The 19,151-nt window shown below is 35.7% G+C and overlaps 2 protein-coding genes across 4 annotated transcripts in view; one reads left to right on the forward strand and one right to left on the reverse strand.

Annotated features, from left to right (window-relative positions):
- The window catches only part of LOC125657800 (acetylcholinesterase-like), a 49,093-nt gene extending 32,851 nt beyond the window's left edge, over positions 1–16,242 (forward strand). The window contains exons 4-5 of the mRNA XM_056148757.1: positions 11,602–11,667; positions 15,288–16,242. Coding sequence (XP_056004732.1) covers positions 11,602–11,618 — 17 coding nt within the window. The 3' untranslated portion in view covers positions 11,619–11,667; positions 15,288–16,242. The remainder of the gene's footprint in view (positions 1–11,601; positions 11,668–15,287) is intronic.
- LOC125657799 (uncharacterized) overlaps positions 394–19,151 on the reverse strand; it is a 74,600-nt gene continuing 55,842 nt past the window's right edge. For 2 of the 3 annotated variants that reach the window (XM_056148750.1, XM_056148751.1), the window contains exons 27-31: positions 14,003–14,085; positions 3,627–3,710; positions 3,176–3,281; positions 2,864–3,044; positions 394–1,605 (exon numbers count right to left, since the gene is read on the reverse strand). In XM_056148750.1, the coding sequence (XP_056004725.1) occupies positions 1,081–1,605; positions 2,864–3,044; positions 3,176–3,281; positions 3,627–3,710; positions 14,003–14,085 (979 nt within the window). In that variant the 3' untranslated portion in view covers positions 394–1,080. The remainder of the gene's footprint in view (positions 1,606–2,863; positions 3,045–3,175; positions 3,282–3,626; positions 3,711–14,002; positions 14,086–19,151) is intronic. The other variant, XM_056148752.1, reaches the window with a different exon arrangement.

The following is a 19,151-nucleotide window of genomic DNA, read 5'->3' on the forward strand; positions in this document are numbered from 1 at the left end:
AGCATGGCCCATCAGTTGAACAAACTTGAATTCTCTTTATCCAAAGATAATTTGAGCAAAGTTTGAATGAAATTGGCCCAGAGATTCTAGAGAAGATTTTTAATAGATGCCACAAAATTTTACTAATTCTCAATTATCTCAACTTCAAAAAGGGTGTGTCACTTCAACTGAACAAACTTGAATCCTCTTTACCCATGAATACCTTGTGGCAAGTTTGGCTGAAAAAAGCCCTGTGGTTTTTGGAGAAGTTGAAAATGTAAACGTTTACGGATGGAAAGACTGACAAAAAGTGATCAGAAAAACTCACTTCAGGTGAGCTAAAAACACTATTGCTGGGGTATCATTCAACACTTATATACACGTATATATGTATATAAAAAAAGAAAAAAAAAGTCCCAATTTTTTTTTAATTATACTGGAGAAACAAGGAAATGATATGTTGAAAATACTGAGAATAATCATCAATCTATGACTGATCTCTCCAAAGATCAAATTATATCGGCCTAAGGGACAAGATCAAAAGTTCAATGTCCGATAAAAAATCTAATTCTTATAGTTTTCATCAAGAGCTTCCTTCCTCAAAACTTAAAATATGATGAATGTTGACCACAGTTGATTATCATGCAACAACACAATAGTACTGAATGACACTCGATATACGTTTTCTAATGTTCATTAACAAATATAGTTTTGAATGCAACTTTTAAAATGTAATATGTTATTTCTTAAACATTCAATGAGTCACTTCAGTAATTCTTTGTGTATTAAATACAATCAATGTTGGATAACTGAAACCTGCCGGTTTCCCCCCTTGAATTAAGATTTTTATCAGACATCGATCAATTGATCTCGCCCCCTAATTACTGTTTATTTTAAACAACCATCTTTAGGATTTACCCATAAAAGAAAACGGTGTCAAAATGACAATGTAAAACATATGATCAACATTCCATAAAAAATGAGTAAATATTTTTAAAATATTACATTGTCAACATTCAGAACTATCAAACAAGCACCTGGAGAGGTCAAGGTCAGGAAACTAGTCTCCCAGTTCTGTTGTCTTCCTAATTTTCAATTATATCACTCAATCAGGCAACTGTCAATGTGCACATTGAGGTCCATATTAGATATACCCTTAAACTCCTCCTTGCAAATGGGGCATACCTGCGTGTTGACCCCCGTCTCTTTCTTCCTTTTAGTTACATTAGCAAACATGGCCGCTAGATTTGTCTGTTTCGTCCTCTTGCTGACAGGCACACGAGGCATATCACTTAGTGGTCTTTTCCTAGAAATCTTTGACAAGTCTGGAACTGACTTTAAAGCTTTGGTGTTCGTGGAATCCTCACTAGTTTGCGGTTTCTCTGCTGCCTCCACGGGTGTGTCCACACTTACACAAGAATTCACTTCAGTGCTGCAAGCATCTTCCTTTGCATCATCGGTATGCAGAGTAGCTGGCTTGAAAAAGTTTTTGATAGTGACTGGAGGTCTAAGAGCCCTTGCTCTGCACTTCTGGTTGACTGAGGTCACTTCCTCCACTACCACAAGATTTGCATGTCCTTGATCTGGTTGTGTCAAGGAAAGACTTGATCCAGGAGCTCCATTTTGCTAAAAAAGAAAAGCAAAAACTTTGATGACAATTTCAACACTATTGCCCGATTTAGAAAATTCCTACAAACCCTTGATTTAAATGCTATATTTAAACTTTACTTTACATTTATAAAGTGTACAATATCTATATAAAACTGGTAAACCTCTGCACACAAAACTGGTAAACCTCTGCACAATTTTTTTTTTATCTCTACAGAAAATGCACTGTTTATAAAAGTTTATTAAAGACATCATTTCTCTTTTCATTAGATATTGATATAGCAGACGGCAGATATATAAAACATCTTTAGGTCTCGAGGATCCACTGATTACAGTTGATTGTACTTAAAATTGCATGATGAAGCTGATCAAGAGTCACTTTTCCAACCCCCCTCTTTGATCTCCAGGTTGAAACGTCCTCTAGCATCCCTTTATTAATACTAAGAAATTGGCTGACCAGATTCTGTATTGATCAGAAGCCCTATATAAAAGCTCTGCACTGACTGGTCTTTACAATCAATCTCCACAATATACAAGTGCTCAGTGTTTTTTCATTGCACTTCTCCCGTCTTGCATCACCAAGACGAAACATTGGTGGAGGCCTGTACGATCACCTTGGCTTTTGTGTGGTTTGGGGGTATGTAAATACAGAAGCTGCAGTGCAAAAATCACTCACTATGTGGGGCTTAGACTAATTGCCTGAAAGAACTCTGCCGACTTTTGCTGAACTCATTACTAGCTGCTTATCATGCAATCAATAAATCTCTCATTAAACTGTCTTCAAGAAAGTTGTTAATAAGCAATTATATAGATTTCCTATACAACCATCAAATAAGGCTTTGGATTTTTGTCATCTGTAAAAATAATCAAGGTTGAGATGGAAGTTATTTAAAATAAACATAAAACCCTGTTTTTCTGCATTCAATGTCTGCACTTGCAAACAGTAGACGAGGTCTTTCATTTCTGGTCAAATATTGTCTCAGCATTTTTTTTCTCCATGTGGGGTTTATTTGCTTTTTGTTTTGTCCAAATTGAAAGAGACTTTGGAATAAATTCATTACACGTACATGTATTAAGGTGAATAGGCTAAACCAGTATTGTTTTTGCTACATTGATTCAAATTATTTGACAAATTGATTTCAAAACAGTCAAACAGCTTGTTAATTACAGACCTGTCAGAAGCAGTTTTAGGGGGGAATACCATTTTTCTTGGACAAATATTCAATCATTTTCTAGTTGTAAAAATATTTCGAAAATTGAAAGACCCAGGCTTTACATAGTGTATAGCTGGACAAGAGGTGCTGCTTACAGCCTGTAGAATAAGCTGCTCTGCCTCACACTTCTCTTTCATAATCTTCTCCACGTGAGGCACCAGCACCGCTGGATATCGAACCCCCACCACCCGCTCTCCATTGTTGAGCTTCACTCTCACTACCCGGATACTGGACTCGGATTTGCTGAAAAATTAAACAAGTTGAAAAATCTAGACATACCTGTGCTGCTTTATCGTGTAGTGACACTGCCCATTTCATTTTTATAAAGCAGTTTTTATTTATGTAATAGATTATGCATAAAATATTTGCATTACCTTAACCCTAACTTTTGAGAATTGCTACTTAAAGTAGTCTCTAAGGTTGACATGTGACTCAGGATGTTTCCACATAACAGGTGTATCCTGTAGCACCGGCTGCCCACTAAACACCAAAAAAAAAAAATTAAAAAAATATCATATCATTTACACACACATTTCACACTGGATACTCTTAAAATCCCAATACTCTATAAATTACATGTAAATAAATGAAATAAAACATAAGATATGTTTAAAATCCCAATATTCTCACTTTATAAATCATATGCAATGAAATCAAACATAAGATATGTACAATGTGTGAAGCATTCAATAGACTAAACTGATTTTTTTTCACTGCTCTATTTTCAGCAGATGATAAATGTGAAGAATTTGTGAAGCAGCAGTGCAAGTACAACAACCAATCATGCATCGTGTGCAACCTCCCAAAATCCTCCCCCTCCTGTACCTTTGCAGGAGCGTCCGTGCTTGCACCCTCTGCCGTGCATGCAGTGGTCCTTGGACTCCTCATACTGTTCTTTCCATGCGGATTCTGAAATCAATCAGACAAAATTGGCTATTTTTCACTCTTCTCCAGCAAAAGACTATAATCAAGATCACAAAGTCCTCTATAACCCAAATTTTCATAAGGTCTTGATGACTGAAAAATCTTATAATTTCAAAGTCTATGTACGTGCAAAGGACTACTTTTCAAGGACTTGGAATTGGCACCAGCAGACCCCAAGGGCTGATTACGGACCCAAGTCTCTCTCTCCATTACGAGAGGGGCACTCATTACTATGCAGCATAAATGGCCAGGAAAAAGTGCTAATTTATTTTTTCTCCCCGATTACCCTCAGGAGGTAGAATCAATACTGTTCTGATAAAGAAGTGAACACATGAAGAAATGATGGCGAGTATTCAGTCAGGTGGAAACATTGATGAGGGATTTTACCTCTAGATAAATCTTCCAAGGCCAATTTAACTAGAATCTTAGCAAGACCGAGCAGAGAGTCAACAGATGATTGGCCGTAGTAACGATTTACACCCATTTCTGTAGCAGCAAAAGAAACATTTTTCTCATGTAGTTAGATTTGACTGTTGTTTGGTAGTTTGTTTTGAACTCGAGCTATGTACCGATATATTGACAAGTTTCTTCGTATGTCCTTACCCAACTTATAATGTGGAGCTTTATGTATTTTCAAATAACTATCATTTGTACAGTAAATTAACATTCACAGGCTGGTTCATGGTTTCAAAGGAAAATAAACATCATAGTATAGGCTCATTCAAAAGACTGAGGTCATGTTTATACACTAACTGTTTCTGCTTATACATCACCCCTACTGCTATTGCACACTTAAATATGTAAATAACGTTTTTTTTTGGGGTGTTGTTTTTTGTAAATAGTAACTTTTAGACCATCCTATCATTGAAAACAAAACAATAATACAAATTCAACCATGGATTTATTTTAAATTCCAAATAGCTTAAATGAATTTAATCTTTGTTTTTAATATAGTTGAGTGTAGGTACATGTAAATTGATCAAATGAACGCAGTATTAAGATAGGCTATACCCCTCCCTACTGCCAAATATTTCAAAATCGACCACTTTTAATTTCTCTACCATTAGTTAAGCATCATTCAAATTTTCACCATAAAACCCCTGACATGTGTTGTTTTTCTGTCCAATTAAGTTTACATTGGGACAACCAACATTGGATAGAAAATGTGTTAATTGGCTCAATCAATATAAACAATGCTAAAGAATGCTTCAGTAGCTGGTGCAGGGCCTAATAATGATTGTATTTTCCTTTAAGAGCACTCTACTCATCTATACTTTGGACTGGATAATAATTAAAAGAAAAATAAGTGGACCTTTCTAAACTTCTCCATTATTTTGTGTTCTCAACTGAATTATCAAAATATCTGTTACATCAATTTTATCTAGCTCTTTTACTTGATTGCTTTACACCATCAAGATCAATGTTCTCATTCAAGGAGTCTTTAAATCAATCACACTTTCTTATTTCAAAGTTTTCATCTACACACCACACTATTAATTGGGACGACTAATTAATAGAGTGATTATTGCATGCTTATTATCACAACTGACAAAATAACCAATATATCTTTTTCCCCTGGTGATGTTAGATCAATTCAGGTTATTTGTAGCTGTTGTACATACTTGTGATTGACTGATTATTTGCAACACGCTGTAGTACATTGAATACTTTGTAACACTCTGTAGTACATGGTAACTTTAAACACTTTGATATACTGTACAATACTTCGTGTATATATTAACTGTACCTCTTTAGGAGCAAACTAAACAGATTCCATTAGCACTGATCTGTTCACGAATATTTATTGTTTTTGAAGGAGTTACAAATATATGTATAGTATTCACAGTGTAATACTTATAGCAATGTACTTGTTATTGCACTGCTGTGTTTTTCTGTCTATGTCTTTATCTTAGTAATTTGGTAATAAAAATTGTTCAACCACCTGTCCTTTCTTCTGAATGTAAAATGGTCAAATCTATCATGTACACACAGCTACGTTCAGTAACCAGTACTTCAAATATTTAAGCAATCTCTCGCTTACAAACAAGCAAATTCAGAGATTTTTTTGTTCCCCCTTATTGAGAGAATAAGTGGGGGTGGGGGGGTGCCTAGTAAAATGCAGATGAAGAGACCCATGATAACGACCCTCCACCCCCACAACTTCACAAACAAGAGGCCCATGGGCCACATCACTCACCTGAGCAGCAGTTCCTAGCAATAAACAAGAGGCCCATGGGCCATATCACTCACCTAAACAGCAGTTCCTAGCAACAAACAAGAAGCCTATGGGCCACATCACTCACCTAAGCAGCAGTTCCTAGCAATAAACAAGAGGCCCATGGGCCATATCACTCACCTGAGCAGCAGTTCCTCACAATAGCAATAAACAAGTTTGAGTAAGACTATCATACATGCAGCTTGGTTCAGAAAAACTTTTCAAAGGTAAAAACTAAAAAATTCATTACTTATCAAACTTGACTACAAATTTATTAATTATCATATGCCCTTGAAGACGAGTATGACCTTTCATATTAACAAATGTCATCTAAGGATGCTTTGTGCCAAGTTTGATTCCCTATACATTTGCATATAAAAGTTAGTTCCCCTATTGTGACCCCACCCTACCCCCTGGGGTCATGATTTTTACAAACTTGAATCTTCACTTGCATGGTCAGGAAGCTTTCATGTAAATTTCACCTTTTCTGGTCCAGTGGTTCTTGAGAAGATTTTAAAATGACCCCCCATAGTTTTGCATTTTCATGATTATCTCCCCTTTGAGGAAGGCATGGACCTTCATTTGAACAAACTTGAAAGCCCTTCACCTAAGTATGATTTGTGTCAGGTTTGATTGAAATTGGCACAGTGTTTCTGGAAGAGAAAATAACTAGAACTGTCCTAATGGGACTAATACCCCCCGTGGGGCATATAAGATGATGGGAAATATTTAATGCAAGCACATTGGATATTTTCACATTATCTATCAATGTGAATGCAGAAGTGTATATTCTACAGTACAGCAGTACATGAAATATTAAAAATATGCTTAATATAAACAATGAATACTATTTGGCACATTTTAGGCTGTATGATTGCAAATCCCTGGTCAACTCTTCTAGTCTTTAGTTTATATTCACTTTGTTAAAGATCATTATGTTATGCCAACTTTACTTTGTCATTGATTTTGTCAGTAAATAAATGACATTAGTATATATAGAAGATGTGAATAAAGTTTGAATGAAATATGTCCAGCGGTATTAGAAATAAACTTCGGACAAATTGCGTCTACGGACAAACGGACGGATAAAGTGATTCCAGTATACCCCCCAAAACTTCGTTTGCGGGGGGTATAACAAGAGTACCGCAAACGGTATATAATACGCCCGTGAAATGCTTACGTAGGGTGTTTTTCTTGTGCTATATAATTTGTATAACTTTGCTTCAAGTAGTATCAGCCATCATGAGCCTGTGACAGACTTTCATATCAACAAAGGGTCTTAGCTTAAAAATTGAGATTTCCTCAAAATGGACCAAGTTCAACAACCTGCAATTTTTCAAAAATGGAAGAAAATCAAAATCCTTCACCAGATGCACATCTTCAGTACCTATACAAACACTCCACAAAATAAGAAGGTCCTCACTTGAAAACTGTGGGAGGAGTTGGGCAGACAAATTATGTACCCTTCATAGAATATTAATTTCTAAATAGACTAAGTTCAACAACCTGTAATTTTCTCAAATATTGCAGAAAATCAAAATCCATCCCACATGCACATCTTCAATACCCATACAAACACTCCACATAATAAGAAGGCTCTCACTTGAAAACTGTGGGAGGAGTAGGGTGGACAAATTATGTACCCTCCATATAATAATTATTTCCAAATAAAGGGGCAAAACTCCTGGAAAAAAGGGTCGAAATGGATCAAAATTGCAGTATGATCCAGAGTGACCCACAAAGAAGCTACACAGCAAGTTTCAGCATGATATGTGAAAGGGAAATGAAATTATAAAGAGAAAACCCCGAATGGACGGACGGACGTACAGACATCGCTGTACCATAATACGTCCCGTCTAAAGACGGTCGTATAAAAATGTGAAAAGTTTATGCCGACAGACAACAGACAAATTTCTATCAGAAAAGCTCACTTGCATTGAGTAGACACATCATTTCATTAAAACCCAATCTCTAAAATGTTTATAAATAAATGCATTTATGGTTAATTAAGGCACAGATTTTGTTGTTTAGCATCAATCATCGCAATTTTCAATAAAAGAAAGTAAATAAAAATCATGCTGATTTAACTTGCAACTTGAAAAATAGAGTGACATCAGGTTAGTTGTGTTTTATTAACTCTTTCATTGATTCTGGTTAAATTCATAAAAAAAAAAGAATCTCTGGTTTGTAGGTTTACATCAATTTCTTCATTAAATCTCAGTTGGCATGTATAAACTTTTAACTCTATATGATTAAACTTTATTATTAATCTTTCAAAAACATAAACCCTTGGTCTTGAAAAGAAACACTTGGCTCGGTCACCGGTTGTAAAGAAACCGAGGGGTGGGTGGGCTCATTTTACAGTGTAAAACTATTCAAAACCTCATACAAATTGTGACCTTGACCATTCACCTTTTGATCTCAAACTCATTAGAGATCTCTTATGTTATAGGGATTCATTACCTTCCAGTGTCATTGCACAAACTTTGCAAACTAAAGTTATCATCTGGAAGCTATTTCATGTATGAATTTGTGACCTTAGTCTTGACCTTAAAATCAATAGGGGTCTTCTTCAAGTTAATCATTGTATAAAATTTCATTGTAAATTGGCTTAGAGAAACACTACAGCTTAATTTGCACAAAAAACATGAAACGACAATTTTACGAATTATTTTATGAACATTTCTAAAGTCGAAAATTCTTGTTTTATCAAATACATTAATACTTTTTGATGGTCCATACAATAAAAGGAGTCTTCCTTCAGTATTCAGATGCATGTGCACAGAAGGTAAACATTGCAGCATATAGCGTCCAGTAATAAAAAGCGTACGGTGTAAAAATGGAGCAATTAAGATAAAACTCTGACACAAACTACAATTTACCTGAGAGATCACAATGTCCATAAACAAGAGCTAGGCGAAACACGCGGGACTTGCGAAGCTACTGGTTGATAAGATGTAGGCCTATAGTAAGTGTCAAATCTCAACCCACGTAAATTACTTTTGAAATTAAAAGAACTGCTTATAGGTTATGGGAGTGTTACTGTTCAAATAATGATTGATAATCACTTAGGGTATTCAATGTATAATGACCATATTTCATATCTAATAAATGGATGGTGGAATATTTGTAATCATGGTATCATTTTGAAGGGTTCATCAAATAGAAATAACCCACTGTAGGAATTTTCAAAATTTTGTTTACTGCTTGATTTATTTCACCTAGAATTAACAATGAAGTACAGCGTATATGGGAAAAACATGTATTATTATTTTTTCATACTAATCTCTTGGTAGAAAGTTACGTACACTATCTTTTTATGAAAATATGAAATAAAATTAATCATTGACCACACACATTCTTAGAAAATTAGATTTTTCTTATTTTTACAAAGCGCAGACAACTCCTCCAAAAAGTCTTCAGTGCAAAAAGGTCAACTTCTAATAATTTACCAGTCATGTGAATTTCATCTGCTTCACTTTCATCATTATTTAAGAATAAACTTTTATGTTGATCTAAATCCTTCAAAATTGTTCATTATCCTTTCATTATACATGGAATACCTTAATTATGAGAAACAGAGAATGATACCTTAATTGTAAAAGTGAGTATTTGAACAGAACACTTGACCTGTGTATTCTCACGATATATCTATATCCCAAATTTTAATTCAAATTGTGCATTGTGACCAAGATGATGAACAGAAACTGTGAATTTTTAAAACAAAAAAAATTCAAAGCCTATAAAGTAACTAAACTCTGATAAAAAATCATTTGACCAGAACCAAAAACAAACATCTCTAATTACCCTTCCATGTCCATGTATGACTGACATAATGGACAGAAAATGAATTGTTTGAAATTTTTTTTTTCAGTCTCCATGACAGGAACCTTATAGTACTAACTTCATCTGTGTATTCTCATGATGTTAATATACTAAATTCAAAATGTTCATGTCCTTGAGATAATGAGTGGAAACTGAATTGTTTAAAATTTTCCAGTCCAAGTGATATAACTCTGCCAAAAATCACCTGACCAGAGCCCTAGAGTAACTTGACCAGTCCTGTGTATTCTTGAGAAGTATCCAAATCCAAAATTCAATCCACATTGTCCATGTAGGACTGAGATAATGAGCACGGAATTGTTTAAAACTTTCCAAGTGTCAAAAAATAAGTGACATAACCCAAATACAATCTTGTGTATGCTCGTGATATATTCAATTCAAAATGTCCATACTTGATTGAGATACTGAGCAGAAACTGAACTGTAAGAAATGTTTTAAGTCCAAGGGGCACAAATCTGCCAACAATTATTAAACCAAAATCAATCAAGAACGGGACCTGGAAATTCTCATGATGTATCTATATACCAAGTTTCAGTTGAGTTTGTTATTATACATCTATAGCAGAGAGGCCTAGAACTGCCCCATAGTAAGCATCTCCTCATATAAAGCTGTCATTTAGTTTGTTATTATACATCTATAGCAGAGAGGCCTAGAACTGCCCCACAGTAAGCATCTCCTCATATAAAGCTGTCATTTAGTTTGTTATTATACATTTATAGCAGAGAGGCCTAGAACTGCCCCACAGTAAGCATCTCCTCATATAAAGCTGTCATTTAGTTTGTTATTATACATCTATAGCAGAGAGGCCTAGAACTGCCCCACAGTAAGCATCTCCTCATATAAAGCTGTCATTTAGTTTGCGAGGTTTTACCATGCTGCCATCAAAGTAACGCTGTGTATCGATCAGCACCTTCAGTAAGAATTAATCTTAAGTTTTACGCATTATAAAACAAATTCCCCGTGCCAGTTTTTGACCAGGTGGGCTTGATTTTATAAAGTTTTACATTTTCATTTACCTTTACAAAAGGGGATACATAAACACTACACAAAGCAAACTTATGGGGTAAAAAGGTAGTAGAATTTTAAACAAGAGGCCCTGCACAGGCATTATCGGTCACGTGAGTATTAGTTCAAAGTATCACTAGTGCCAGGGTAAAAAGGCAATATAATTCTATTCGTTTGAATTGATGAATTAGAGTAGAATTATTTTCTCCTGATATGAGACACTGCAGATGGCGCTTTGTCGTGCCTTTTTTGGCGGGTTCATGGGTTATAGGCAAGAATTTGTCATTCGACGTGTTGGCGTTCAACCAGTACACACATAAATTTTTCGTTTTTGATGGGACTGTGCATAGGATTTTGTATTATCACATGAGTTATATTATGCATTCTTAGTAATGTGATTTTCATATGTTTATTATGTGACTATGGATGATGTCATAAATGATGGACGATGTTATAAGAACTGTGTTGGTGATAAAGACATGTCATTATGATTTCGTAAATCTTATTGTATAGTTATATCATGCACATTTATGTGACTTGATTGTGTTCTATAGTGTGGTGAAGGTATCTGTTGATGATGAGCGATGTTATAAGAGCTGTGTTTTCCAGATTATGGTGGTTATCTTGATATATATATATATTCAAGTGCGGTATAAGTTGAGTGAGAATTAAACATGAGCGCTAACCACGTCATCATCCGACATGAGCGCTAACCACGTCATCATCCGACATGAGCGCTAATCACGTCATCATCCGACATGAGCGCTAACCACGTCATCATCCACTTTATATAACGTGTTGTTATGTCTACAGGGTCTCAGGAGAAGTAGAATTTTAAACAAGAGGCCGGGGCGCGCCTGCACAGGCATTATCGGTCACGTGAGTATTACTTCAAAGTATCACTAGTGTCAGGGGCTATGAAATCCTATTCTGCATATCTAAGCTAAATTCTAATATTTAGCAACAGTTTAAGATGTGTTCTTAAAACTTCAATGCCCTCAAAAGTGCTTATATTGAAAGACTTTACATAATATATGTAACATTGACACGATATGACTAATTTGGACTTGTCCTACACTCAAAACCTTAAGGTTGCAAAATTCATAATTTGGTACATCCTTTCATGCTTTTCTTAAATATGCAGTTAGTCTACCGGTATATACCATAACAGCAAAAGAAGTCTTTCAAATGATAAAGACAATAATCACTATAATGATTTTTGCCTTGCCCTGATACCAAAACCCCTACACCTGGGATCATGAAATTTACAATTTTTGTTAAGGTCGACCTACTCCTTCTAAATATCTATTTAGTTTCAATTTAGTATCAAATACATTAAAGAAAATATTATTTAAATGTTTTACACATCTATACTATATAATACTAAGTTTTGGCTCCACACTGGGTTCAGAATTTCTACTCCAGGGATCATAAAATTTACAATTTTTGTAGAGGCCTTCTTACTCTACATCACCCTGCATTTAATTTTTCTTACATAAATGTGTGACTGCGGAGAAAATTTTTGAAAATTCGTCAATTTATGGTAGTTTTACCCTGCTCTTAAGGCCCCAGGGGTGCAGGAATCCTGAAATTTACAATTTATGTCCCTCTTGTCCAAAAGAAGCTTTATATACATTCAATAACTGACCATTTTGGCCCCAACCTAATACCAAACCCCTATCCCTTGGATCATCAAATGTACAAATTTGGTAAAGTACTATTTGCTCTGTCTAAATATTCATTTAGTTTTAATTTAGTATCAATAACACTTAAGAAGTTATTTAAGTGTTTTACACATAAACACTATATATCAAGTTTGGCCCCCACCTGGGGTAAAAAACTTCTACCCCGAGGATCATGAAATTTACAATTTCGGTAGAGGTCTTCCTGCTCTACATTGCCATGTGCTTGTAGAAGATTCATCCCTCTTGAGAATATTTCACTCATATGGAAATGTCACCAATGCTGGTGAAGGGCTGCAAAATTTAGGCCTATGCTCGGCGCTTATGGCCATTAAGCAGGGAGGGATCTTTATCGTGTCACACCTGCTGTGACACGGGACCTTGGTTTTTGCGGTCTCATCCGAAGGACCGCCCCATTTAGTAACCTCTTATGACAAGCAAGGGAGTACTGAGGATCTATTCTAACCCGAATCCCCATGGAATTGCTTGTAGAAGATGTTTGAAAATTAGCCAATTTTGGGCAGTTTTTGCCCCATCCCTAAGGCCCCAATGGTGAAGGAGTCCTGAAATTTACAATTTATGTCCCCCTTGTCCCAAAGATGCTTCATACCAAAATTGAAAGGAATTGGAAAGGTAGTTATCAGGAAGTTAAAAATGTTCTACGCATTTAATAACTAACCATTTTGGCCCCATGCAACCTAATGCCATAACCCCTACCCCTTGGATCATCAAATTTACAATTTTGGTAAAGGACTACCTATTCCTTCTAAAAATCCGTTTATTTTCAATTCAGTATCAATAGCACCAAAAAAAGATGTTAATTTAAATAATATTTAAATGTTTTACACATAAACACTACATATACCAAGTTTGGCCCTGCCCTGGGGTCAGAACCTCTATCCCGTGAATCATGAAAATTTACAATTTTGGTCGAGGCCATCCTGCTCTACACCACCATGCATTTAGTTTTTCTTTCACATGTTTGGTTGTAGAGAAGATTTTTTTTAAAAAATGGTCAATTTTGGGCAGTTTTTGCCCCATCCGCAAGGCCTCAGGGGTCATGAAATTTACAATTTATGTCCGCCTTGTCCCAAATATGCTTCATTATACCAAATTTGAAAAGAATTGGAATGGTACTTATCAAGAAGAAGTTAAAAATGTTCAAATGTTAACACACATGGACGACACATGACGCCGGACTCATACCAAATACAATAGGTCACCTGAGTGACACAAGTGATCTAAAAAAAATTGCAGGCTTATGTAATATCAAAGAAAATTAATTAATAATCATTTGAGAAACAAAAGTTTGTCAAGCAGATTTACACATACACCATTTAACACTTCATAGCGTTAGTAGATAATGATATACAAATACGATTTCCCCCCCACAATACAACTACATAGCCCTGTACGTTTCAGGAACATTTCTGTATAGCACAAGTTATCGCCCTGTTGTTGCACCCTTGGCTATAGTGAAGATGACTGGACACAGATTTAGGAAAAGTATTGTATTTAGACAGTGAGTTCACCTGCTTTTTCCGCTGATATTGGGCTATATCTGTGTAGGAGATCAGTCTTTTCCTCATCAAACTGGGAAAGTCCTGTATTGGGTCTGAAAGTAAATCACACATCAACTTTACACAAACGTAAACAGTATTCTCTGGCTATCATCATCATCAGTAATCTATCAAAACAAGCTTTTCACCACGAAATAATCTAGGCTGACATTTTACTAACAGTCATTATAAACACACACCTTTCTGTTCATTGATATCAAACTCGGAAAGCTGATGTTGACTGAAGAGCCAATCAGGTAACACAATTAACACACAATTTCCTTCATAAGCATGGCTTTGAGATATGATTGGAGAGTTGTCACTTACAAAGTACAGACTCAGTAATTATACACAGGTGTGTTTGCATCACTCATATTACCCCAAAAGACAAAGCAAATAAAAAATCAGCAGTTTTGTTTCCTGCAGACATGGGTAAAATTGAGTGACATGAACTATTGCTTCAACATCATGCACCTTGCAGTCAACCCCCCCCCCCCCCCCCCCCAACTCTTTCCCTTATTGTATCAGTTTATCAAACAATTATCACAACCACAATGATGAGCTATTGAAATACTAAGAATTTTCCCCACAATGATGAGCTATTGAAATACTAAGAATTTTCCCCACAATGATGAGCTATTGAAATGCTTCAAGATTTCATCCCCCTCCCCCTCAAGTTTTGCTGGAGTCTGAGGATTCTCCTATGATCTCCCAGTTTTCTAATTTTCTTGTGTCCAAAATAGTTTTGTCACATCAGATTTTAAAGCTGTGCAACAACAGATTTCAGAAAACTGTATATAATTAGGAGCAAATTAAAATCATTATACAGTAAGCTCTCAGTTTGTTTGCTCAGGAATGAAAAAAAAAAATATCAAAAGATTATATCTAAAACATTTTCTCTACATGACATATCAGGATAAAAAAGTTATCAACAAAAATAAATTACATGTGCATACATACAAATATTGTGAATACAAATGAAATGAGATGACCCTCAAATAACATTTATTAATGAAGAGTAAATAAATAAACAATCAACAAAATTAGATATACTATCAACAAAAATACTCAACTGTGTGAATTACAAAGACTAACAGGAAATGTCTGGTCACCATTTATCCCTCAAATTGGAAAATGGGAAATTTGTAAAAGCATATAGGAAGGAAAATCATGAAAATAAATATTAGGTGAAAGTGACAGCAATCATAATTTTGTTTCAACAAATGTGTTTATATACATATCAAAAATTTAATGTCAGAACAAATATGGAGGAAAACCCAGAACTGAGAACATGATTCAGTCATTGAAGACAATGGCACAGAATGAAGACGAGAAGGAACAGATATTTCCTGATCTCTGTGACAAGCATGGTGATACGCAGGACATGTTCTGCATGGATTGTCAAGAGAAGATATGCCTGACCTGTGGACGGAGGGATCACACCTTCCACAGCTGGAGCAGGACAGAGAAGATTGTTAAATGTCTGAGATCCGAGCTTAAAGAACAACTTGATGTAATAAGACACAAACGAGTCCCTCTGTTGCAAGCGGAAATACAGAAAATCAAGTCTTTGAAAGAGCAAAATGAGCAGCTCATCACCGCAAGAGAAGGGGAAATTCTAACGCACACTGCAGATCTCGTAGAAAATATACACAGGATTTCTGATCAACTGGTTAACATCTGCAGAACTTTTAAAGAAGAGAATGACAGAAAGCTGGATATAAAAGAAAAAGAAATAGAAACTTATTTAACATGGTTTGAATCTGGCATACACACATTGGAAGGAACTGAATACAGAAACATATCACAACTACTCCGGCTAAAAAGAGAAGTATTCCATGTTCCTGATATTGAGGATACTGTCACTTTACAAAAGAATGAGTTTCAGGGAAAAAGCCATAATGAAAACAGGTTGAAGTCCATGATTGGAGAAATATCTTTGACGTATGACAATATTACATTTACAAAATTATTTCAGTCAAAAAGTGGGGAAAATAGCGTCAAGTGGATCTCTCCTACATCTGCCACTCAAGCTTGGTTGAGAGAATTCCGATCCTCAGATAGCAGTCTCCTAGACATCGGAAATAGAAATTCCCTGGCAACCTTTGTGTTCAAACCATCTGCTCCAATTCCCGAAGACTTTATAACTCTGCGCAATGGAATGCATATTTATACATGTCATGTCAACCAAAGCGTTATGACAATGTCACCAATGAATGCTAACGATGAACTTTCATCAAACATATATACCAGATTAGCTAACATATCTCCATTGTTTCCCGTTGGAATTTGCTCAACAGCAGCAGGGAGCCTACTTCTCACTGCCATTGACAAAAAGGCATTCAGTGAAGACCTGTACACCAAATACCATCCACAGAAAAGTGTGGTGATAGTGCTCTCCAACACTGGAAAGACCAAAAAGATTTATCAGTACGAGGAAGACGGAAAAACACCTTTGTTTCTGTTCCCTTACAGAATAACTGAAAATCACAATCACGATATTTGTGTCATTAACCGCACATCAGTGAGCAAAGGGCATATCTGTGCTCTCTCCTCTTCTGGAAAGCTAAAATTTCGATTCAATGGTCCTAACTCAGAAGCGAAGTTCTCACCCTGCGGCATCAGTTGTGATGCTCTCTGTAACATTCTGATCAGTGGTGAAAAGTGTGTGTACCTGGTAGACAAACATGGAGAATTCCTGACATATCTCCTCACAGAAAACTATCAACTTCTGTCACTGAACCTGTTCCAGAATACATTGTGGATTGGAGGAAATCAAGGACATGTTTCTGTCTACAGATATGAAGTAAGGGATTCCTCACGATAACTTCAATCAAATTTACGGCAACCAACCATGAACTGATCTGCCTTTCAGTACACACCAGGAGAATAGTGAGAAATATATCAGACTTCAACAACCAGAGCTTCTCAGTAGATTTGATCACATACCACTTCATACACCAGTCAAAGATTTTACAATGGTTGCTCACTACTTATATATATATCACATATTTACCCCTTTATTCAGTGGATATCACTCATACGATAAATTATCCATATCCCAATTAAAGTATGTGTTCCTACGCTGGGTGACGTAATGTGCATAGCGACTGAATCAGGGAGACGGAATTACTTTAAAAATTGTGAAAATTGATGGAAGTGGCACAGATGTTGTTAAATTCTTCAAAATTTGAAAACAATGAATTCATATGTGAAGTAATTAGTTACAATGGAGGGAACAGGCCTGTCATTATGTAGCCTTGTTATCATCTCAAAAACGTGAAACAGCCTGCAGCTCGGCGGTGCATACAACCCCTGATCGTGTTCTGTATCGATCGTAAAATATTTTCAATGATCAATGAAACAAGAATACATTTTTAAAAAAATAAACCCACATTAGATGACATAACTGAAATCGTTTTTCTAAAACTTCAAATGAAAACCGTTTTATTGTCACCCCCTCTTGCACAAGCACATCTAACAATGAAAGCTTCACGACCCTCCATGTCACAGGAAACATAAATTCTCTGAATGATGATATACATGGTGGAACATTCATCATCAACACTGAACACCCAAACGAAGACCATGCATCATCTATGACACAGATTCGGATGACTGACATATTCATGAATAATCACACAATTTCAAAGTAAAACGTTCTAAAATGCAAATGCTTTTCTCATTTAAAAATGATCTTTTATGAATTAAACATTGTGACAAGCAATATTAATTCTTATTTATATTTCCCAACGAACTATTATGTAGCGGCGTAATGTTACAGATGTAGTTTGGATTTAGGTAAACAACAGAATACTGGGTCTGTTAAGATAAGATATATGAAAAAAAGAATCTCCCATGGTTTGTGGTTGGATATATCCCCAAGACTCGGGGATAGAAAACACACAACTCATTGGATAATAATCATATCCAGCCACAAACCATGGGAGATCCTATATATATATATATATATATATATATATACATTTGAGATTAACAAGTCATTTTAAAATATGACACCCAACACCTGCCTTACGCAATGATGATCAGCATGGTGACACAGAAAGTTGAAAAGCAAAGGGCTTTCCTAATGATTTTGTGCGATGAAGTTGAATTTATAAAGATTTTTGTGGTCATCACTCTGACTGAAAGTCTTGCTTGTTTCAGGACAAACTATCATTATGGCCGACTTCCTTTCAAACCATAAATGAACAAGAGTACCGCAAATGGTACATAATACGCCCGTGAAATGCTTACATAGGGTGTTTTTCTTGTGCTATAATTTGTATAACTTTGCTTCAGGTATTATCAGCCATCATGAGGCTGTGACAAACTTTCATATGAACAAAGGGTCTTAACTTAAAAATCTAGATTTCCTCAAAATGGACCAAGTTCAACAACCTGTAATTTTTTCAAAAATGGCAGAAAATCAAAATCCTTCCCCAGATTCACATCTTCAATACCCATACAAACACTCCACAAAATAAGATGGTCCTCACTTGAAAACTGTGGGAGGAGTTGGGCGGACAAATTATGTACCCTCCATAGAATATTAATTTCCAAATAGACCAAGTTCAACAACCTGCAATTTTCTCAAAAATTGTAGAAAATCAAAATCCATCTCAAATGCAAATCTTCAATACCCATACAAACACTCCACAAAATAAGAAGGTCCTCACTTGAAAACTGTGGGAGGAGTAGGGCGAACAAATTATGTACCCTCCATAGAATATTAATTTCCAAATAGACTAAAAGTTCAACAACCTGTAATTTTCTCAAAAATTGTAGAAAATCAAAATCCATCCTACATGCACATCTTCAATACCCATACAAACACTCCACATAATAAGAAGGCTCTCACTTGAAAACTGTGGGAGGCGTAAGGTGGACAAATTATGTACCCTCCATATAATAATTATTTCCAAATAAAGGGGCAAAACTCCTGGAAAAAAGGTCGAAATGGATCAAAATTGCAGTATGATCTAGAGTGACCCACAAAGAAGCTACACAGCAAGTTTCAGCATGATATGTGAAAGGGAAATGAAATTATAAAGAGAAACAAGAGGCCCAAGGGCCTAGAATCGCTCTTCTGATAAATTGTACAACCCCACCATTTCTATTC

Source organism: Ostrea edulis, chromosome 9 (genome assembly GCF_947568905.1).
Source record: "Ostrea edulis chromosome 9, xbOstEdul1.1, whole genome shotgun sequence".
NCBI lineage: Eukaryota > Metazoa > Mollusca > Bivalvia > Ostreida > Ostreidae > Ostrea > Ostrea edulis.